At 37.2% G+C, this 16,308-nt stretch overlaps 5 protein-coding genes across 7 annotated transcripts in view; 2 read left to right on the top strand and 3 right to left on the bottom strand.

The window, feature by feature from the left end:
- LOC110854046 (midasin) overlaps positions 1 to 954 on the top strand; it is a 55,914-nt gene extending 54,960 nt beyond the window's left edge. The window contains exons 44-45 of the mRNA XM_022102440.2: positions 44 to 178; positions 263 to 954. Coding sequence (XP_021958132.2) covers positions 44 to 178; positions 263 to 847 — 720 coding nt within the window. The 3' untranslated portion in view covers positions 848 to 954. The remainder of the gene's footprint in view (positions 1 to 43; positions 179 to 262) is intronic.
- LOC118436635 lies at positions 926 to 3,539 on the bottom strand. Its single transcript, XM_035855102.1, has 4 exons — positions 2,511 to 3,539; positions 2,173 to 2,428; positions 2,017 to 2,109; positions 926 to 1,942 (listed from the first exon to the last, which is right to left on the bottom strand). The coding sequence occupies exons 1-4, from the start codon at positions 3,320 to 3,322 to the stop codon at positions 959 to 961; spliced, it is 2,145 nt and encodes a 714-aa protein (XP_035710995.1). The 5' UTR covers positions 3,323 to 3,539; the 3' UTR covers positions 926 to 958.
- Positions 3,540 to 3,619: 80 nt separating this feature from the next.
- LOC110853928 (dihydropteridine reductase) lies at positions 3,620 to 10,978 on the bottom strand. Of its 2 annotated transcripts, none has more exons than XM_022102294.2 (8): positions 7,306 to 8,005; positions 5,219 to 7,218; positions 4,939 to 5,138; positions 4,711 to 4,872; positions 4,430 to 4,620; positions 4,194 to 4,292; positions 3,946 to 4,127; positions 3,620 to 3,877 (listed from the first exon to the last, which is right to left on the bottom strand). In XM_022102294.2, exons 2-8 carry the CDS (start codon positions 5,351 to 5,353, stop codon positions 3,716 to 3,718), a joined length of 1,131 nt encoding a protein of 376 aa, XP_021957986.1. In that variant the 5' UTR covers positions 5,354 to 7,218; positions 7,306 to 8,005; the 3' UTR covers positions 3,620 to 3,715. The 2 variants fall into 2 exon arrangements, with proteins under 2 accessions (XP_021957986.1, XP_021958028.1); XM_022102336.2 differs by lacking the exons at positions 3,620 to 3,877; positions 3,946 to 4,127; positions 4,194 to 4,292; ... (1 more) ...; positions 4,711 to 4,872; positions 4,939 to 5,138 and adding exons at positions 8,193 to 8,353; positions 8,421 to 8,544; positions 10,272 to 10,335; ... (1 more) ...; positions 10,559 to 10,745; positions 10,837 to 10,978 and having other exon boundaries at positions 7,030 to 7,218; positions 7,306 to 8,116.
- Positions 10,979 to 11,284: 306 nt separating this feature from the next.
- On the top strand, positions 11,285 to 12,933 carry LOC110854312. The gene is made up of 4 exons (XM_022102743.2): positions 11,285 to 11,666; positions 11,753 to 11,842; positions 11,909 to 12,234; positions 12,298 to 12,933. Exons 1-4 carry the CDS (start codon positions 11,480 to 11,482, stop codon positions 12,802 to 12,804), a joined length of 1,110 nt encoding a protein of 369 aa, XP_021958435.2. The 5' UTR covers positions 11,285 to 11,479; the 3' UTR covers positions 12,805 to 12,933.
- Positions 12,813 to 16,115, bottom strand: LOC110854044 (putative serine protease K12H4.7). Of its 2 annotated transcripts, XM_035855105.1 has the most exons (8): positions 15,839 to 16,115; positions 15,577 to 15,758; positions 15,397 to 15,496; positions 15,189 to 15,312; positions 14,953 to 15,097; positions 14,432 to 14,869; positions 14,151 to 14,353; positions 12,813 to 13,028 (listed from the first exon to the last, which is right to left on the bottom strand). In XM_035855105.1, exons 1-8 carry the CDS (start codon positions 16,055 to 16,057, stop codon positions 12,919 to 12,921), a joined length of 1,521 nt encoding a protein of 506 aa, XP_035710998.1. In that variant the 5' UTR covers positions 16,058 to 16,115; the 3' UTR covers positions 12,813 to 12,918. The 2 variants fall into 2 exon arrangements, with proteins under 2 accessions (XP_035710998.1, XP_035710999.1); XM_035855106.1 differs by lacking the exon at positions 14,151 to 14,353 and having other exon boundaries at positions 12,902 to 13,028.
- Between the last annotated feature and the right edge of the window lie 193 nt (positions 16,116 to 16,308).

Genomic DNA, 16,308 nt, shown 5'->3' with positions numbered 1-16,308 from the left:
TTCATTTCTAGAAATTCAAGTACTTAAATGGTTTGTTGTTTAGGTCATCCCGTACATCGCTAGTGGGTTTCGAAAGGATAAAATCTGGCTTCGCAGGACACAGCCATCTAAACGTGAATATCAAATTTTGTTGGCACTAGACGATTCTGCTTCAATGTGTGATAATCAATCCAAACAGGTAATGATCAACTAGTTAATAAGCATGCAACAGACTGAATTAATGTTACCATTTAATTATAAATAATTATGAACTTATTTATAGATGGCATTTTCCGCCGTTGCCGTCGTCGCGAAAGCATTATCCTTGCTAGAAGTTGGCCAGCTTGCTGTTGCCAGTTTTGGAGAAGACGTCCAACTACTCCACCCATTTGATGATCCCTTCACTGACTTTAGTGGTGCTCGTCTCATGCAAAAATTCACATTTGCTCAGCGAAAAACTCGCATTGTTCAACTCATGCAGACAACGACTGCATTGTTCAATCATTCAAAGCAGTCCATGGGAAATTCAACTGCTCCCGTTGAGACTGCCCAGTTACTTTTAATTGTCTCGGATGGCCGAGCCGTTTGCCATGAAGGGAACGAAGTGGTCAAAAATGCCGTGAAGAGAGCCATGGAACATAACGTATTTACAGTTTTCATAATAGTAGATAATCCCGAAAATCAGCATTCCATTATAGATATTCAAAAGCCAATATTCACAGAAGGAAAGCCGGTTCAATTTATTAAATATATGGATGATTTTCCTTTTCCGTTTTATCTTATTTTACGAGATTTATCTGCGCTTCCTTCCGTGCTATCGGATGCATTACGTCAGTGGTTTGAATTAGTGACTTCTAGCAGTCGATAATTTAGTAGGTTAATTTAGAATTTATTCGAATAAACAAAGATTTTACTGAATTTGTAATAACGTTCATAATATTGACAATAAAAAATGTTTCTCTGAATTTTCATGGATTTGTTAAGCTTTTGGAAAAATTTTGTTTTCCCAAACGAATGTCACTTCTCTCTTTCTGTGTTTCAATTCCTGGCAAATACGTTCCAAATCTGTTTGTCGAATTTTGGTCCACCAAGCAATATCTCCAATTCTTTTTAGTTTTTGACATGACCCAAGAATCGTCCTGACACAACCCATAGTTAAATGAACCAAATCGTCAATTTGACACTGATTACTGCATTCCGGATCTTCGAAATCAACTAAAGATTCATCTTCCTGTGGTAGTTGTGCATTGTTGTTATTCTGTAACCTACTGCTTTTAGGTCGTGGGGGATTTTCAGCAGTGTAAAAGTTGGCCTGGATTTCATTAAACGATTCCCACTGGATGCCCGTGTCGCTTTCTTCTTGGTATTTTGCAGGTTGTTCTAAAGCTTTGTAAGTTCCTGGAGCAATCCAAAGCTCTTCGAGGGTTCGGCAGCACATAAATGTCGAGAGCGGCTTGATGATGTATTCGTCAGTGAGACATTCTCGCAGAATTCGGATTCGAACTTCTCTCAAATTAGGGGCAGATTCTAAAATGCTCCTCGTAGTTGATGGGTCTGCAAACATGTCCAAAACAGTAAGTTCGGAAAGAACGCTTGAATTCATTTTCCAAACGTCCGTCACAGTTCCACGGAATACTTGTAATTTTGGACATGCGTCTCCCAAAATGTTGAGGTTGATTGGGAACATGCTGTACATTTCGGCAAGTATGGCGTCGTTAAAGTTGACCATTCCATACACGCGTTTCTCTTCATCGCTGGGAGTAATAAATCCATAGAATTTCGGACTTGCTTTTTCACCTTGATTTTCTTTGTACATGTGCAACATACAATTCTTCCAGGGATGCTGTTCCGCAAACTTGTAGAACGTTCTTGCTCCCTTCAACCCAATGTATGGCTCGAGTGATTTCTCAAATTGGAAGAATCCCTGTTTGCTTGACGATGGAATTTTCACTTGAATTGAGCACTAAAAGTGTGAAACCATCAAGTTACGTATATATGTAGTTAATGCACTTTTATGATGCGTACTCAGTTTTGTACCTTTCTCTTTAGGAAAATGTGATGTCCATAAGCGTAATTCTCATTCCTTGCAAAAACCCTCTTGAAAACAAACGCGCCTGGAAGATGGTGTACCTATGAATGACATGAAGCATGTCTAGATTTGTCGACTCATAAATCAATCAAACATCGGCATACCATTTTTCTCGCCAGTGCAGTGACATTTGTCCAGGAATAATCCAGCATTTCCAGACTGCTCACTAGTGAATTCATATTCTTTAAATTCTTATCTATAAATGATTTCATCAAGTAGGTGGCTGGGTTTTCGGAGATATCTCGAAAGAAGAGATTTTTCAGGCCTGAATCAGTCACAAAATGAGAACCACTAATGTCAAGTTGTCGCAAGACTGGACAGGATTGTCCGATCAGTCGCAACATGTGGTCATCACAGCAGCTAAAATATATACATCGTGCATTTGTTTTTAGGATAATTTAACTTCAATTTATTTACGTATAAATCATAAATATGTACACACCCACGCAGCACAAGGGTCGAAAGCTTCTTCATTTGTAGCAAAATATCCGCCGTCATTTCCATAATGTCCGCAGGACATGCCCAATATTCTTTCCTTCTGGCGTTGAGGTACATCTCCTTAATATTCGGGGCGCATTGTGACATGCCCAGGATTGAGAATAGTTCACAGGCTTCCGGCATGGAGACAATTGTTCCGAGTCGATCTCGAGAAAACCAGTCAAACTCATCTGGTGGGAGGCAGAAGGCAGAAAGTGGAGTGGGTGTGGCAGTGGGACACATTTTATTAGCAACCAGTGGGGGCTCCATTCTTGGGGAAGATGAGACACGCGTAGTATTTTGAGATGATGATCCGTTGCCCGTTTCCATACTTGAATACGAGAATCTGTCCACCCCTCGAAAGTCGAGGACATCCATCCATTCGCATAAAACTAGACGAATCAGCCCGATATTCTTGGTGTCAATATCGGTGGAAATGATGTACTGAATTACATCCGGGGTAAGAGTCATCTTAGTAGCGGACGGATTATTCATCCCACTCATGAGGTATTTTCGTACAGCCATCATCTGCAATGCAGCTTTTGCACAGGTGAATTGATTTATAGGAGTTGTTACTGTGTCACTTATTTTCGATATGGATGAACTCGGTGAATTTTGATCGTCAGTTTTTGCAGATGGGAATGTTTTGATGAAATGTTTCTTAATATCGGACGCAATAATCTGATTCATATTGGTGACAGATTGTTGCAGAAGTTTGGCCAACTTTTCTGTCGCCATTTGGCCAAGTTTCGGGGGATTCTTTTCCAAGCTTCCCATGATTCACTAATCAATTTGAATTTTGGGGTGGAAGGGAATAATAATGTGTTGGCATTTCTCTGTAAATTTTTGCGTCCCACCTTTCACATAAAACATAATTTGAAACAAAGACATTTCCAGGGTACCTTTAAAATGCGATATCAAATTATGTCAGCTTTTCCCGACTCACGAGGAGTGCAAGAATATGTCGAAAATCTTATGGACCAAATTGAGATCTGGGAACGCTTAGAGATTTTCCCTCTGTTCAAGTTGTTTTAGTTTTGTTAATTGAACAAATTGAACCCATTGGACAAATGGTGTACATAAAAACAAATATAATTTTAATGTCAGTAATTGATTTAAATAATATCACATAGAATAATACGAAAATATCGTAAATGTACATAAGCTAGACTATTCGAGAAATGCTTTTCGATTGTTACACGCAGTTCTTCGTCTTCCTTTGATTCTTGGAATTGCATATTCCTTAGGAACTTGGCCTTTAACACTTCCTTCGAAATACTTAAATAGTGGAAACCACCAAACCTCAGATAGTGAATTAGAACTCGATCTCCTCTGTAATAATTGTGCATGGGTACTGTAATTAATTGGCAAAAATTATGCAACAAAATGAATTTACCAACCTGTAACTCGGCATTATTTGAGAATGTGTGATACATCCAAAACAGGCGTGTCGTTGCAAAATAGGCAATCAACACGTCCACCGTGTAATGTCCATGAGACACCAATAAGCAAATCATCCCCACCCACGCAGTAACCCATGAAATCCAATGGAGAGGCGTTAGTCTTTTCGTTTTTGGCATGTCTATAAGTACAAAAAATATTTCCTTATCACAATAATTTGCAAGCACTTGAAGCAATTGATCCTTACATTCGTTGACGAGAAGATATCCCATCATAAGAATAATCGTGTGACCGGAAAAAATATAGTCACCGCAAAGTGTCTTCTTTCCAGTAATGGGTAAACCACCTATCAAAATTAGCCAGTGTTAATTTAATTTAAGGTGTAAGGTCCAGTGTCCGGAAGTAGAGCTTCTTGTTGATTTACTTGTGGATTGCTAATTAGTTTTATCATAAATGGACAGTAAGCAATGACATTGGACTTACCAGCGGCAATAAGCTTAAGGACTTCTTGAGTTATAATTAACACAGTTTGACCAAACGTTGACGTCGTATTAATCTTCGGAGAGCAATAGACATGGTCATTTGCAAGAGGTAGCACAGTGGCGTACATAGTGACGGATCTCATTCCGTAGAGAATGCTCAAAATTATAAAAACTCTCCTACCAAGGATCCATCTAGAGAGTGACGAAACCATTTTTATCCCGAATTTACATGAAAAATTACACATTACAGTTTAATGTAATGTACAAAAATTGCTTATGTACCTGTGACGATGCAACACTATCAAACATATTGAAGATAACAACAAAAGAATGACGAGAATGTCTGCAACATCATTTAGCCACCGATGTTTCGTAATATTGTCCAAACTTATGTCAGGCAGTGGAGGATGTAAATTTCTATCAGGAACTTTCTGATGGGTCAATCTATGTAATACCACAAATTATAAATTTTCAAATGCATAAATAAAGAATTGAAATGCAAGCACTCACACGATTGAGATGGAGTTGCATATGAAACCAAAAGCCATGAGGAAAAATGCTATCACTGCTTTTCTCCTCTCTTTCGGAAATTGTTTAGCTTTACTTGTCGTAAGTGACGAGGAGCCAGAGGAGGTTGACGGGTGTTGTGAAAGTGGTTCTGGAAAAAGCTGAACTCGCGTCTCTGGAAGGTGTCCATTGTAAACTTTCTTCTGAAAATGGGGAGCATTTAGTATTATTTAACTCTGTAATTAATTTTAGTCAGAAATGTTATAATTTTATTACAACTTACCATATCCCCGTCATAAACCCGATTCGCATTTCCGTCCATGTCACCATCAATTTCTTGCCAAAATTTCCCCTTCTCTATTTCGTCTGGATTCTGGTCAAGCAATGGAACTCGGTCATGTCCAGAATATGCTGGCATGTTGTTGCAGACTTATAAATAAGATGGTAAAACGATGTATGTACAGCAGACTAGCCAGCAATAAGACTCCAGCAAGGACAATATAATTGTAAAAAATCAACTCATGCAATCTACAGGCAATCTTTCATTTCGTAACTTTCTTTGCTATTTAGAACCAGACGACGAAAATGCACATGGTGTACAAAAAACTTCACGTGTATGTATATAGTGAGGGACAATCAATACAGAACAATTAAAGAATGCCTGACTAAGGAGTGTTCTTAATTGTGTTGTCTTTCCTTACAGGTCGCTATCTCTTATTTAAATTGTGTCAGAGATAAGGAATGACATGACTTTTGAAGACAAAAATAAACAACCTTCTTTCAATTAATGAGTCGTCTCAACTTTGCTAAAAAAAGTAATGGGGGGTCCTAAATATTTGTTCGTCTCGTCTCATGATCACACTTGACAATTGCCCATGAGGATTTTGCTATACATTATTCTCTTCGAGTGACAAAAAGGTAAACCTGAGGAGAACGCAGGTGTGGTTACATACAACAAGTGCAAAGTCAATTAGGGAAGATAGTGACGATGCTAAAATTCGACATGTGCTGAGATTTATTTATTGAGTGTAAACAAAACGGTTTAACAACTCAGCTCTTTTTTTCTTAATTGTCACTCAGGAAAAGTGAAATGATTCTACTTTTAACCCTTCTCTATAGTGGAAATGGCACCTTTGAGTTATGTCACCTAAAAATAGCACTGCCATTTGTTACGTAATTGCATGCTGCGTGTCCTGTCGTGTCGGCAAAATCCAATATTTCTCCTTTTTAAGGTGTACAGTTTAAGTGTAATGCACAATTTTTTAAAAAGAAACTACAAACTGTTTGCTAAAATAAATGAGGTCTTGTGACAACCCGTCTATCTCAAACAAATTGGTGGTGGTGCTGGTGCTGGTTAAACTAACTAACAATAAAGACGAGACTTTTAACCCAAGGTGGTTATCAGTACTATGTACAACTTCACATATACTACTACTTTTCTGTTCCATTATCCTCTCACCCTCGTTTCCCTTATCATGCACACATTCATAAGGCACCAGACCAGACCAATATTAATAGGTATTGTGTACACACACACACAATTTAAGGTGCAAGGTGAATGGTATAATGTTTGCACAAAATGACATGACGCTGCTATTATTGGTAAGTGAGTAATCAAATATTTTGCATGGCGTCATTTTTTCTGGATTCTTGTTCGTACTAAATAAAATGATAAGCGTTCTGTGTGATAAATGTGATAACGAGATTTGGTATACGTTATCAATATTAAATTGGTCTTGGATGGCAACATCGTTTTTTATATGGGGTGGTAGTAATATATTTGTAATCGAACGACGGCTTGATAATAGGCAGATTGCAATCATGGCACAGTTTATTAAATCGAGTGGGCGTTTGGCAAAGTTCGTCTGGCAAAGTAGATTTGCTCGAGAGCTGTAATGCTGATTTTCGACAAGTGACAACTCATAATGAATCACACATGGATTGTTATGTTTGGCGAATCACAATAATTTACTAGTCGGAAATGTCGTCATTCTCATAATGAAACGTGAAACATGCATCATTCATTCATGGCAATATTAGAGTATGACGAAAATACATGGTAAAACTGTCTCAAAACATTACTGGACTTGTCAGTGTTGCTTGAAATTTTTGTTTATTTTTGCGATGATAAATATCTACTTAAGTTTACAATGATTTTCCATACTCCTAAATTATTAGTGGTGTTAGGCAGGTCGAACTAAGGAGTCCCTCGTAATTCGCCAAAGTATGCTGAAGAAAAAGTAGAACCCAACAGCAGTTACAAAGCACCAAAAGTAGAATAACCTATAAAATTAAGTTTTATTTCAATAAATATATAAATAAATACGTCAATTAAATTAGATTAGCTTCAATTTGAAAAACTTTTCTTACATAATTGAATTTTCGGATTGAATTATTTCTCAAAGTGGAAAAAAATCCGATATTGGCGTCGCGTGGATCCAAATTAGAGTAAAATTATTTTAGTACGCAGAATACGCAGTTTTTGTGCGAATATTTTAAAAGTATGAAACCAATTGAGGAATCAGCAGTTTCTGCAGGAAGAATAATATTGTTATGAGCAAAAGAAGCCTGCCTTGGCTTAATTTCTATATTATTATCCTCCCTGTAAAAGAATTCAAGCAAATCCTCGCCACTTTTTGGTTATGCAAGTAAAAAGTAGGGCCATATAAAACCAGTTTCTTTCAAAGTATGCTCTTCATAATAAAGAATGGTTTTGTTTCTTGGTGGACATTCGTAGCAAGCATTTACTTAGCTTTAGCACTATTTTGCTACATAGCTAAGGCACATACTCAAATTTATCATGGGGAGAAACGGTTTACTGCCAAAAAAAGTATTTTTTTTATTGTGCATCCAATCAGAGAATGGTTTCATTAAAGAAAGAACTCAACGGTCTGCTTATACACACTGCATACTTTGCCCAATATAAATATCTTGCCATCGGCACCAATTCTTTAAATGCATATTTAATCATCATCATTTGTACCAGTTACCGATACACATCAACATTTAATTTTAATGGAAATATATAACTCAAGTAGATGGAATTTTCATGAAGCACTGCATTTTCTCGAGAAGTTTTCATTCGATTTTTGTTTCTGTCTTGCCATCCTTAGTGATCAATTGGACCAAGCTTCCACTCGGCGGAGAACTTTCAGGGGATGATGTCCAGTTGTACAGGATGCTGGATTAACATAAATATTCGTTACATGTATTCATTACTTAGCTTTACATTAGCAAATTCTTAGGTTTTAACAAACCTGGCAACATCGTCTAGAGGTGTCCAACTCCCATCCGGTGTCATAAATTTTCGATTCATCGGAGTGTCAAGAGTGACGGGAAGAATGGCCAGAGATTTTGCCCCCTCAGGAAGACCACCTTTTTCAGCCCCTGCCGATTTTGTTAAATGGTGGACAGCAGCCTATACATTACATTATAAACCGTAATGCACGCATACTTATGTATATAAAATAAATATATAAAACTACCTTTGCCACACCATAGCCAATCATTCCGGGGGTAGATGATAGGGCTGGTTGAGCCCCAGTAAGAACCAATAGACCATTTTCTCTTAGAAAATGTGGGGCCAAACTGGCAGCAATATAAGACGACCTATAATAAAATATAAGATATAAGATAATAATAATATAAGATATAATAATATAATAATATAATATAATAATAATTGTCGAGCCGAGCCGAATAAGAGCGGAAGATGTAAATGATCAGAGCGCTTTTACATCCAATGCAACATTTCATTCTTCATCAAATACATATCTCTCTTAATATTTATAAATATTAATTAAAATGGAATTCCCAGATAACGAGTGTGTTCGACGGTTTGAGGGGATGAGTATCCCCAAACTGGCAGCTACTTTACAAGCTGGACAAATTATTTTGAACAAAAGATTGTCACAGGGAACATTTATTCCGAAACAAGTTGGTAGTGAAAGTGGTGAAAGTTTGAGTGAGAGAGATAGTAGTGTTAGTGAAATGGATCTAAGTGTTAATGAATCTGGAGACAATAGTGAAGGAGGTGGTGGGGGCCAAGTCGCAAGAAATTGAAAGTGGGTGAGGTCGATTTGGACACATTAAAGTGGGTGATGACACAACCTTGTAATCGAATGAGTGATTCAGTTCCACCCCTCCCACTGTGTGGAAAATGTCCAAAAGTTTACACCGGAACAACCATTATGAATAAGTATGTCCTGTGAGTCATGATTGGGTTTTAGTTAATTATGTTGCATTTTATTATTAGATGTCCGTTATCTGAGCCAATTCATCTCGAACCGACCCCTGCATATACTTGTGCCAACAACAAGAATCTCGTTTACGGTTTTTGGTGCTCTCACCCTGAATGCACACGTACTGATGGTGGTCCTTCACTTATAAAAGTAGGACAAACTGGGGGAGGAAAGAGTTTTGACCGCGTTGGACAACAATTAGACCAAGTTGAAAAATGTAATACCATTGAGGATTTAACCTACAAAGAAGTTGCTACACATTTTTATGAACATCGGATTACTGACAACAAATCGAGTGACTCTTATTATCAATTTTGCCATTTTTCAATTCTGCAGCAACTTGATCCTAATCAGGGTGGGTTGAAAATATATCTAATATGTACATATTTATAAGTAATGAGTATTATGTTATTTACACAGGGGAGAAAGACAGATTAGCCATTGAACGAGCTCTAATTCTGAGATTTCATACTAATCATCCTGACTTTGGCGTAAATGGCAGCGTACCCAATCCTGATTCTCACAAATCATCTTCAAATTCTTCTACTGTTGCTTACGGACCTCCCGCACCAAGAGGACCTCGACTAGAACCGTAAGATTAATGAAACACAGTATTTAGTCGTTGTTGCTGACATAGTCCTTGTCAAATCTTAGACAACGACCTGTTCTCTTAAAACTCTTGGCTGCTATTGCAATAAAACAGAACCACGACCTATACCAGGCTACAACAAAGAAAATAACAGAATTTATACAAAAAAATTTCGACAAGTACAATTTGTCAGCCGCAACCATGCGCCATACTATGAAATCAAATGCAGATCAAGACTTTAGTACGCATAAGACTGCAAAAGAAGAAAGAAACGACTGGTTTTACACTTCAAAAAGAGGAAACCCAAAAGGTGGTCCTGGTGGATCTTACACGTATGGATTCAGTTTACCAAGATGGCCTCAAACAAATGCCAAAATAATAGAACTACTAAATGATGAGGAAACTATCAACAATCTCAGAACGATTGCATCAGAAGGAATTAATTTACATGATATATTAGATTTAGCACGTTTATAATATTCCTTTCAACGAGCACGGTTACTTACCAAACGCTTTGTTGCATCATGAGATTTGCATTTTTAATGAAATCCTTTGATTTCAAGCTGCCGCCTGCATATTAATATAAATGTAAATATTCATCAAAATCTAATTTTTCTTAAATTATACATTCACCTACCAGCCCAACCTCCAGCAACGCATACAATAGCGTCCACTTTCAAACCAGATTTTCCTTCTAATGCTTGTTTTACAGCGTTGGCCTGAAGATTGTTAAACTTTATGAAAATTCTGTAACTGTAAATGAGAAATAATCGTATAGGATTTATTGTCTTACCTGATCTTCAAATCCAAGATCACTTTTAAGAAGGATGTTGTCATCAGCTGTGTCATTCTCGAAGAAATCAATGCTTGTCGTAGCAAATCCTTTCTCTTTGAAAAACTTGACCAAGGTGGATCCAAGTGCTCCTTTTCCGCCGTAAATCAGAACCGCTTTGGACGCCATAGCAGATTAAGGGAGGATTCTGAAATTATATATTGAATTATAAATACATATGTTGATTTTCAAATGAGTTTTATGAATAATTGTCGTATATAAAAATAAAATGACTTTACATTGATCTGGGTTCTGCTAACTAGATGAAATATTTTAATTTAATTCAATGTCAACTGCTGCTGCTGGATTATCTGCACTTTAAGTCTGGTTAAATAATCTATTTTGATTTACTTAACTGAACATTTGACAGAGGTAGCCTTGAAAAGAATTAAGTTTTTAAGACTCAACCATCACAGTCGTTAATAACAGATACTAAACCGATTCTACTATATATTCAATATATCATATCATCATGAGATCTCTTTCGACTTATTCTATACAGAAAATAAACCGGTTGTGTTTGGTGACGAAATGATGGGGATGACGAGATCCGTGGAATAAACTGATCTATGAAATGCAAACAAAATCTGTAAAATCTTTTTTTGCAAAAAATGAAGCCCAAGAAATTCATAAAGGCATTTGATATGCATTTGAAATGCATTTGAAAGTGAAATTCATATGCACGAAAATAATATTCAATTTGCCTGCATTTTCATTGTATTGCGTTTTGAGGCTAGAAAATTTTAGAAAATTAGATTATCATCACTAAATTATCTAAGCTCTGAAAGTCTGACTGTGATAAACGTATGTAGAACAATTAAATGTTTCATTGTTCAAGCAATAAAATCGTTGAATGTTTACGACTTTTATGTTTGTAAAACAATGCACTTCGTCAATTTATTTTGTTGCTATTCGAACATTGCAGAATTGTTTAGTTATAACAAAGCGTCTGGAATATTCTTGCCCCTATTTTCGGAGAGGACCGTACCATTTCCTCATTACTTTTTTAGAGACCACAATATGTTCAAGTTACTGCTTCTTGTAGGGGTCGTCTCGGCCTTTGTCGATGGTATGAAACGATTCACACTCAAGTTTATGACAAGTCTGGTAAATACAATTACTTAAAAAACGACAAAAATAATATCTCATTTTTAGATGACCAGGTCGACAAGGTGTACTCTCTTCATACCCGATTCACCCCTGGATCCCTTAACCTGACTACAGGGGAACTAAAATTATTTTCAGGTACTTTATGTAATAAGCAATTTACCAATTTTTGCACCAGTCTAATCGGCCCCCAAACATAAACAGGTCACGCAATGAACATCATCCAGTCCAAATGCCCAAATGTGGATGCCAAGAAAATCTTTCAAGTTCAAAAATATATGGGCAAACTCCTCGCCAAGAATGAACCAGTTCCTGGAACGTCGAAGGAGTTCAAATTGCTGTTGGAATCGATGACCGTCTGTGCCAAGGAGGGTGTCATCGCGAAACCTGCTGAGCCAGAATTTGACCCATCTGACATGCATTTCTCCCCGTTCCCATTCTTCCCCCCATTTCACAGGGTCAGGAAGGTATTTGTGCAGAGAATTCCAGGAGAAGGCACACCACCTGCTGGCGTGGACTCTGGATTGCTAGTAATTTCCTTATTTTTGTCGCAATACAAAATATGTATTGAAATCTCATCCTTATGTCGATAGAGACATTCCACTGAAACTCCGATCACAAAAACCGGGCCGCTTCCAGGACCAACCCCACCACCACCACGCATGATTACGACCACCATATTTGTTCGTCCTCAAGACATGAAAGAGGGGATTAAATCAAGTGGAGGATTCTTCAACTGGATTCACAACCTTTTCGCTCGAGTTAAAGGATTTTTCAAAAACCCATTCGGACGTCGGGCGAAACGTGGGCTTCCCGACAGCCTCCCACCACCACTTATAGCTGAGGAAATCATGGCGTCATTAAACCTTCCACAAGCTAAGGAAGGAGAGTCAAATGGAAAACAATCATTTGGAGCATTAATTGATCAAATGTGTCGAATTTATTGTGATTCTTGTACAGTCAAGAAAGAAATTCGATACTTCAAGATGGCCGCTAAGCAATTGCTGGCAGATCTCTTTGAGGAAGATTCTGGTCTCGAAGCAGCCGCAAAGCAGTATCTGGATGACGACTTCCTTGATTCCATTAAAAAATGCGAGTAACGTTTCCATTATTTTAATACGAATGGATTTTATTATTCTTGAGTACCAAAACTTATTATTATTAATTGTTCGATGGCCAGTTATATTTGAAACAATGAGTAATAAAGATTTCCATCAATTCTTCATCCAGTTCTTTATGCAAGTAAGCGTTTCAATTCTTGCTTGTTGAAGGTCGGGGGTATCGTATGGTTGGTCGGGTTGTATGTCGTTGCAATGAGATGCGCCTTTATGAAATTGAAATAATTAGTTATAAACCTTGCTGTATAAATAAAACCTACAGTGTGCAGTGTTTATATAGCCCGAGTCAGGGACAGAGTCCCTGACTCGGGCAGAGTCCCGGACAGAGTCTAAATTTTTGTCAAATGACCCGTACCAACTACAATTAGCAATTGCGAACTGCAGTTTGATATTTTTGATGTTTAAATGTCAAAAATGTTCCCATTATCCAGCATGCAAAATTTCAGCTTGGCCAATTTCAAAAATCAGTATGGGTCACCCTACTGGGTCCTCCTTGCAAAAAGAATCTTAAAATCTATTAAGCTGCTCTAACCCTGCAGGATTATGCCAACTTTTAGTCTTCTACGATTGTTTTCCAAACCAGTGGGGCTGACCCTACTGGGTCATTTTGTTCGTTACGACATTGCACTTTCACTTTAGTACTCAAATATATCCCGATTACCAGCTACCAACTTTTAAAATAGAAACTTTTAGAAAGCGGTGTGGGTCACCCTTTGGGGTTGCTTTTGTTTCACTTTTACTCGGTTTTAACTTCATAAACTTTCATAAGAAGCTATTAAGTATCATCGTACCGAATTTCATCTTTTGAAGACAATTTCTAAAATCGGTATGGACCACCCCTAGGGTCCCTCCACTTAAAATTTTACCAATTTCACTTCATATTCTTCCATTGGGGGCTATTAGCACCTTTTCTACTAAATTTCAGCTGGATTGGATGATTTTCAAAAATCGGTATGGGTCACCCCCTCGGGACCCTCCAGACGCAAATTTTTCTAATTTCAATTCATATTCTTCAATTAGACACCATTAGCAACCTCAATGCCAAATTTCAGCTTCCTACAACAATTTTGAAATTTTGGGCCATAATAATACCCTACCCACCTAGATGACCCCCACCGGTCAACCGCTTGACCGATTTGGCTCATATTCGAACTTAACTCCTCATTTACCTCATACTACATGTGTACCAAATTTCAAGTCGATAGGATGACTTTAACGAGAGTTATCGTAAGACGGACAGACGGACGGACGGACAGACGGACGGACGGACATGATGGTTCCATAAGCCCTGACTCGGGCTAAAAATGTTCCGATTATTTTCTAATGACCTTTAATGAGAATGACGCAATTCCCATTGGGCGAACTTGTCGTTGTGCTTATCTGATGGATTTGTTGGAGACTAAGGACTCCCAATTTACTCCATGGGTCATTTACACCATTCGTGTAAATTACACGATAGCGTGGAACTTTGAATTCTCCGTATATCAGATTATGTCCCCGTACAGCATTTTGAATATATTTTTCTGTGAACCTAGCCATATATTTTTCAGAATTTCAAGTTACTGTATTCTGGCCATTCTACTAATTTGTTAAATAAATTTTGCCTTACTTTTTCCCAAAAGCGCATTGACATTGGTTCACATAAAGTTGAGTGGTAACTCCTACAAAGGGTTGTTTGTTTGAATTGGTGGTTTGAAATGCTCCCAATTCATTGCAAACTTGCCAGTTCCACACTCTAGCTCCATATTTTACAGCATCATCTTCCCAACTCGTTTGGCTTATAAAGTTGCAGAAATCGTCGTTCGAAACTTCGATACATTCCTCGTCCATATTTTTGTTCATCAAATTTATTAGGTTTGCAAGGATTTGAAAATTGGATTGTGACCTATTTGACCTAGCGTTCGTGGCATATTCACAAATCTCTCTAACTGAAAGTTGTGCAGAATGGTCAACATTGTATTGCACGTAGTATGAGAAAACTGATGATATGGAAGCATAAAAGTTGCTGACATCCCTTGTGTTTTTAGCATAAAGATCTTCACATAACCTGTGTTGACGATTAAATAAAATTTAATAATGGATATGAAAAACATTAAAGTGCAGAATAGTGCAGATAGCAAAATTTCATACGTTAAAGGACTTAGAAAGTCGTTGACAGGTTTACTTTCATTCTTGGCCGATGAAATTATGTTTTCCATTTCTTCCATCCCAGATTTTACAATATCGTAACAACTTCCGTACTGTTTCAGCACAGTCCCAACGACTTCCATGTACTCTGAAAATTCAAGTAGTTAAAAGTGAGCTTCATACAAATTATTTAATCACGCTATGTATGTAGTTGACCGTGTTTAAAGATATGCATCTACCTTTAAAATCGTATTTCCATTGAATTGGACCCGAACTGGCTAAGGAAATGTGCGAGAAGTTTGGAAACTTTTGTCTAAAGTATGCCGCAAGAGTTCCAGCATAAGAGCCACCAAATAGAATTACCTTCCCGATTTAAATATGCATGTAATTACATGAATATGTAGTTTATTTTATAAATTTTATGAATAATAAATTAGTGAAGCTCACCTCATGGATTTCATTAGATTTCACATATTTAATGAATTTCGCTAAATCTTCGAGAGCTTGGCCTACCGTCAAATACTTCAAGCTTTCTACCGTTGCGTCTCTAAAATTTGTTTAAGGACATTGTTGAGTTAATAAATTTTCATGAGTATTTAGGTTGTATGTGAATGATTAACTCTTTACGGTGTTGGTGTTGATTCTCCATAAAATCGATGTTCAAGCATGTAAATTACTCCATTCAATTGCTGACAATAGTTGACCATTTGTCCAAATACGATCCACCTCGGATCCATAGGACTTTCACCGCCTATGACGATGCAAGCTGGTCCGCCAGCTCGGAAGAAAGTATTATTTGTTGCAAATTTCTTTAATTTAAAGCAAAATATATAATAGATTATATATAAAATATATTTTTTGTAATATTCCACTGTAACTTCAAATGTACCTGATTCCACGTTCGATTATCGTGTTTATTAAAATGATCAAGCGGCTGAGAAATCCACCCAATTTCAATTCTCTCGTCATTAATCCCCTTTGGAAGCGTAGAAGTTTCATTTACAGGACCGAAATATTTTCCATGAATTAATCGACCACGTGTAATACCTATTCCTTCTATGATGCTTATTGACACTGTAATAAGAAATATTGTAGCAATTTTATGCATGTTTAAAGAGAGGCTTTCCTTTTTTTAACCAAATCAAGAGCTGTATCGGGATGCAATATAATTCGGTCAGTTTGAAAGGGTTCATCACATCGAAAGAACCTTTTTACGATGATTTATTTATACATTTTTTTCCTGAAATGTGGTCGTAATATGTATAGAAGGACATGCATGCATATATCTAGGTACGTACATACTTAATTTTGATATGGCCAGTTGTCAATGTTGGTTTGTTGTGGTGTCTCAAAATAAAA

The sequence above is a fragment of the Folsomia candida genome, unplaced genomic scaffold (genome assembly GCF_002217175.1).
Source record: "Folsomia candida strain VU population unplaced genomic scaffold, ASM221717v1 Fcan01_Sc009, whole genome shotgun sequence".
Taxonomy (NCBI): Eukaryota; Metazoa; Arthropoda; class Collembola; order Entomobryomorpha; family Isotomidae; genus Folsomia; species Folsomia candida.
Note: the sequence above shows the minus strand (reverse complement) of the source record. Positions and strands in the feature narration are given on the sequence as shown.

Coding starts and splice junctions, on each gene's coding strand:
- LOC110854312 (XM_022102743.2), top strand. CDS start 11,480: ATGCACTTCGTCAATTTATTTTGTTGCTATTCGAACATTGCAGAATTG. Junction 11,843..11,908: donor GGAACTAAAATTATTTTCAG/GTACTTTATGTA, acceptor AAACATAAACAG/GTCACGCAATGAACATCATC. Junction 12,235..12,297: donor GCGTGGACTCTGGATTGCTA/GTAATTTCCTTA, acceptor TTATGTCGATAG/AGACATTCCACTGAAACTCC.
- LOC110853928 (XM_022102294.2), bottom strand. CDS start 5,353: ATGCCAGCATATTCTGGACATGACCGAGTTCCATTGCTTGACCAGAAT. Junction 5,139..5,218: donor GGGTTTATGACGGGGATATG/GTAAGTTGTAAT, acceptor CCCCATTTTCAG/AAGAAAGTTTACAATGGACA. Junction 4,293..4,429: donor CCTTAAGCTTATTGCCGCTG/GTAAGTCCAATG, acceptor TAATTTTGATAG/GTGGTTTACCCATTACTGGA.
- LOC118436635 (XM_035855102.1), bottom strand. CDS start 3,322: ATGGGAAGCTTGGAAAAGAATCCCCCGAAACTTGGCCAAATGGCGACA. Junction 2,110..2,172: donor CTGCACTGGCGAGAAAAATG/GTATGCCGATGT, acceptor TGTCATTCATAG/GTACACCATCTTCCAGGCGC. Junction 1,943..2,016: donor ACATTTTCCTAAAGAGAAAG/GTACAAAACTGA, acceptor TCACACTTTTAG/TGCTCAATTCAAGTGAAAAT.
- LOC110854044 (XM_035855105.1), bottom strand. CDS start 16,057: ATGCATAAAATTGCTACAATATTTCTTATTACAGTGTCAATAAGCATC. Junction 15,759..15,838: donor ATAATCGAACGTGGAATCAG/GTACATTTGAAG, acceptor TTTAAATTAAAG/AAATTTGCAACAAATAATAC. Junction 15,497..15,576: donor GGAGAATCAACACCAACACC/GTAAAGAGTTAA, acceptor AACAAATTTTAG/AGACGCAACGGTAGAAAGCT.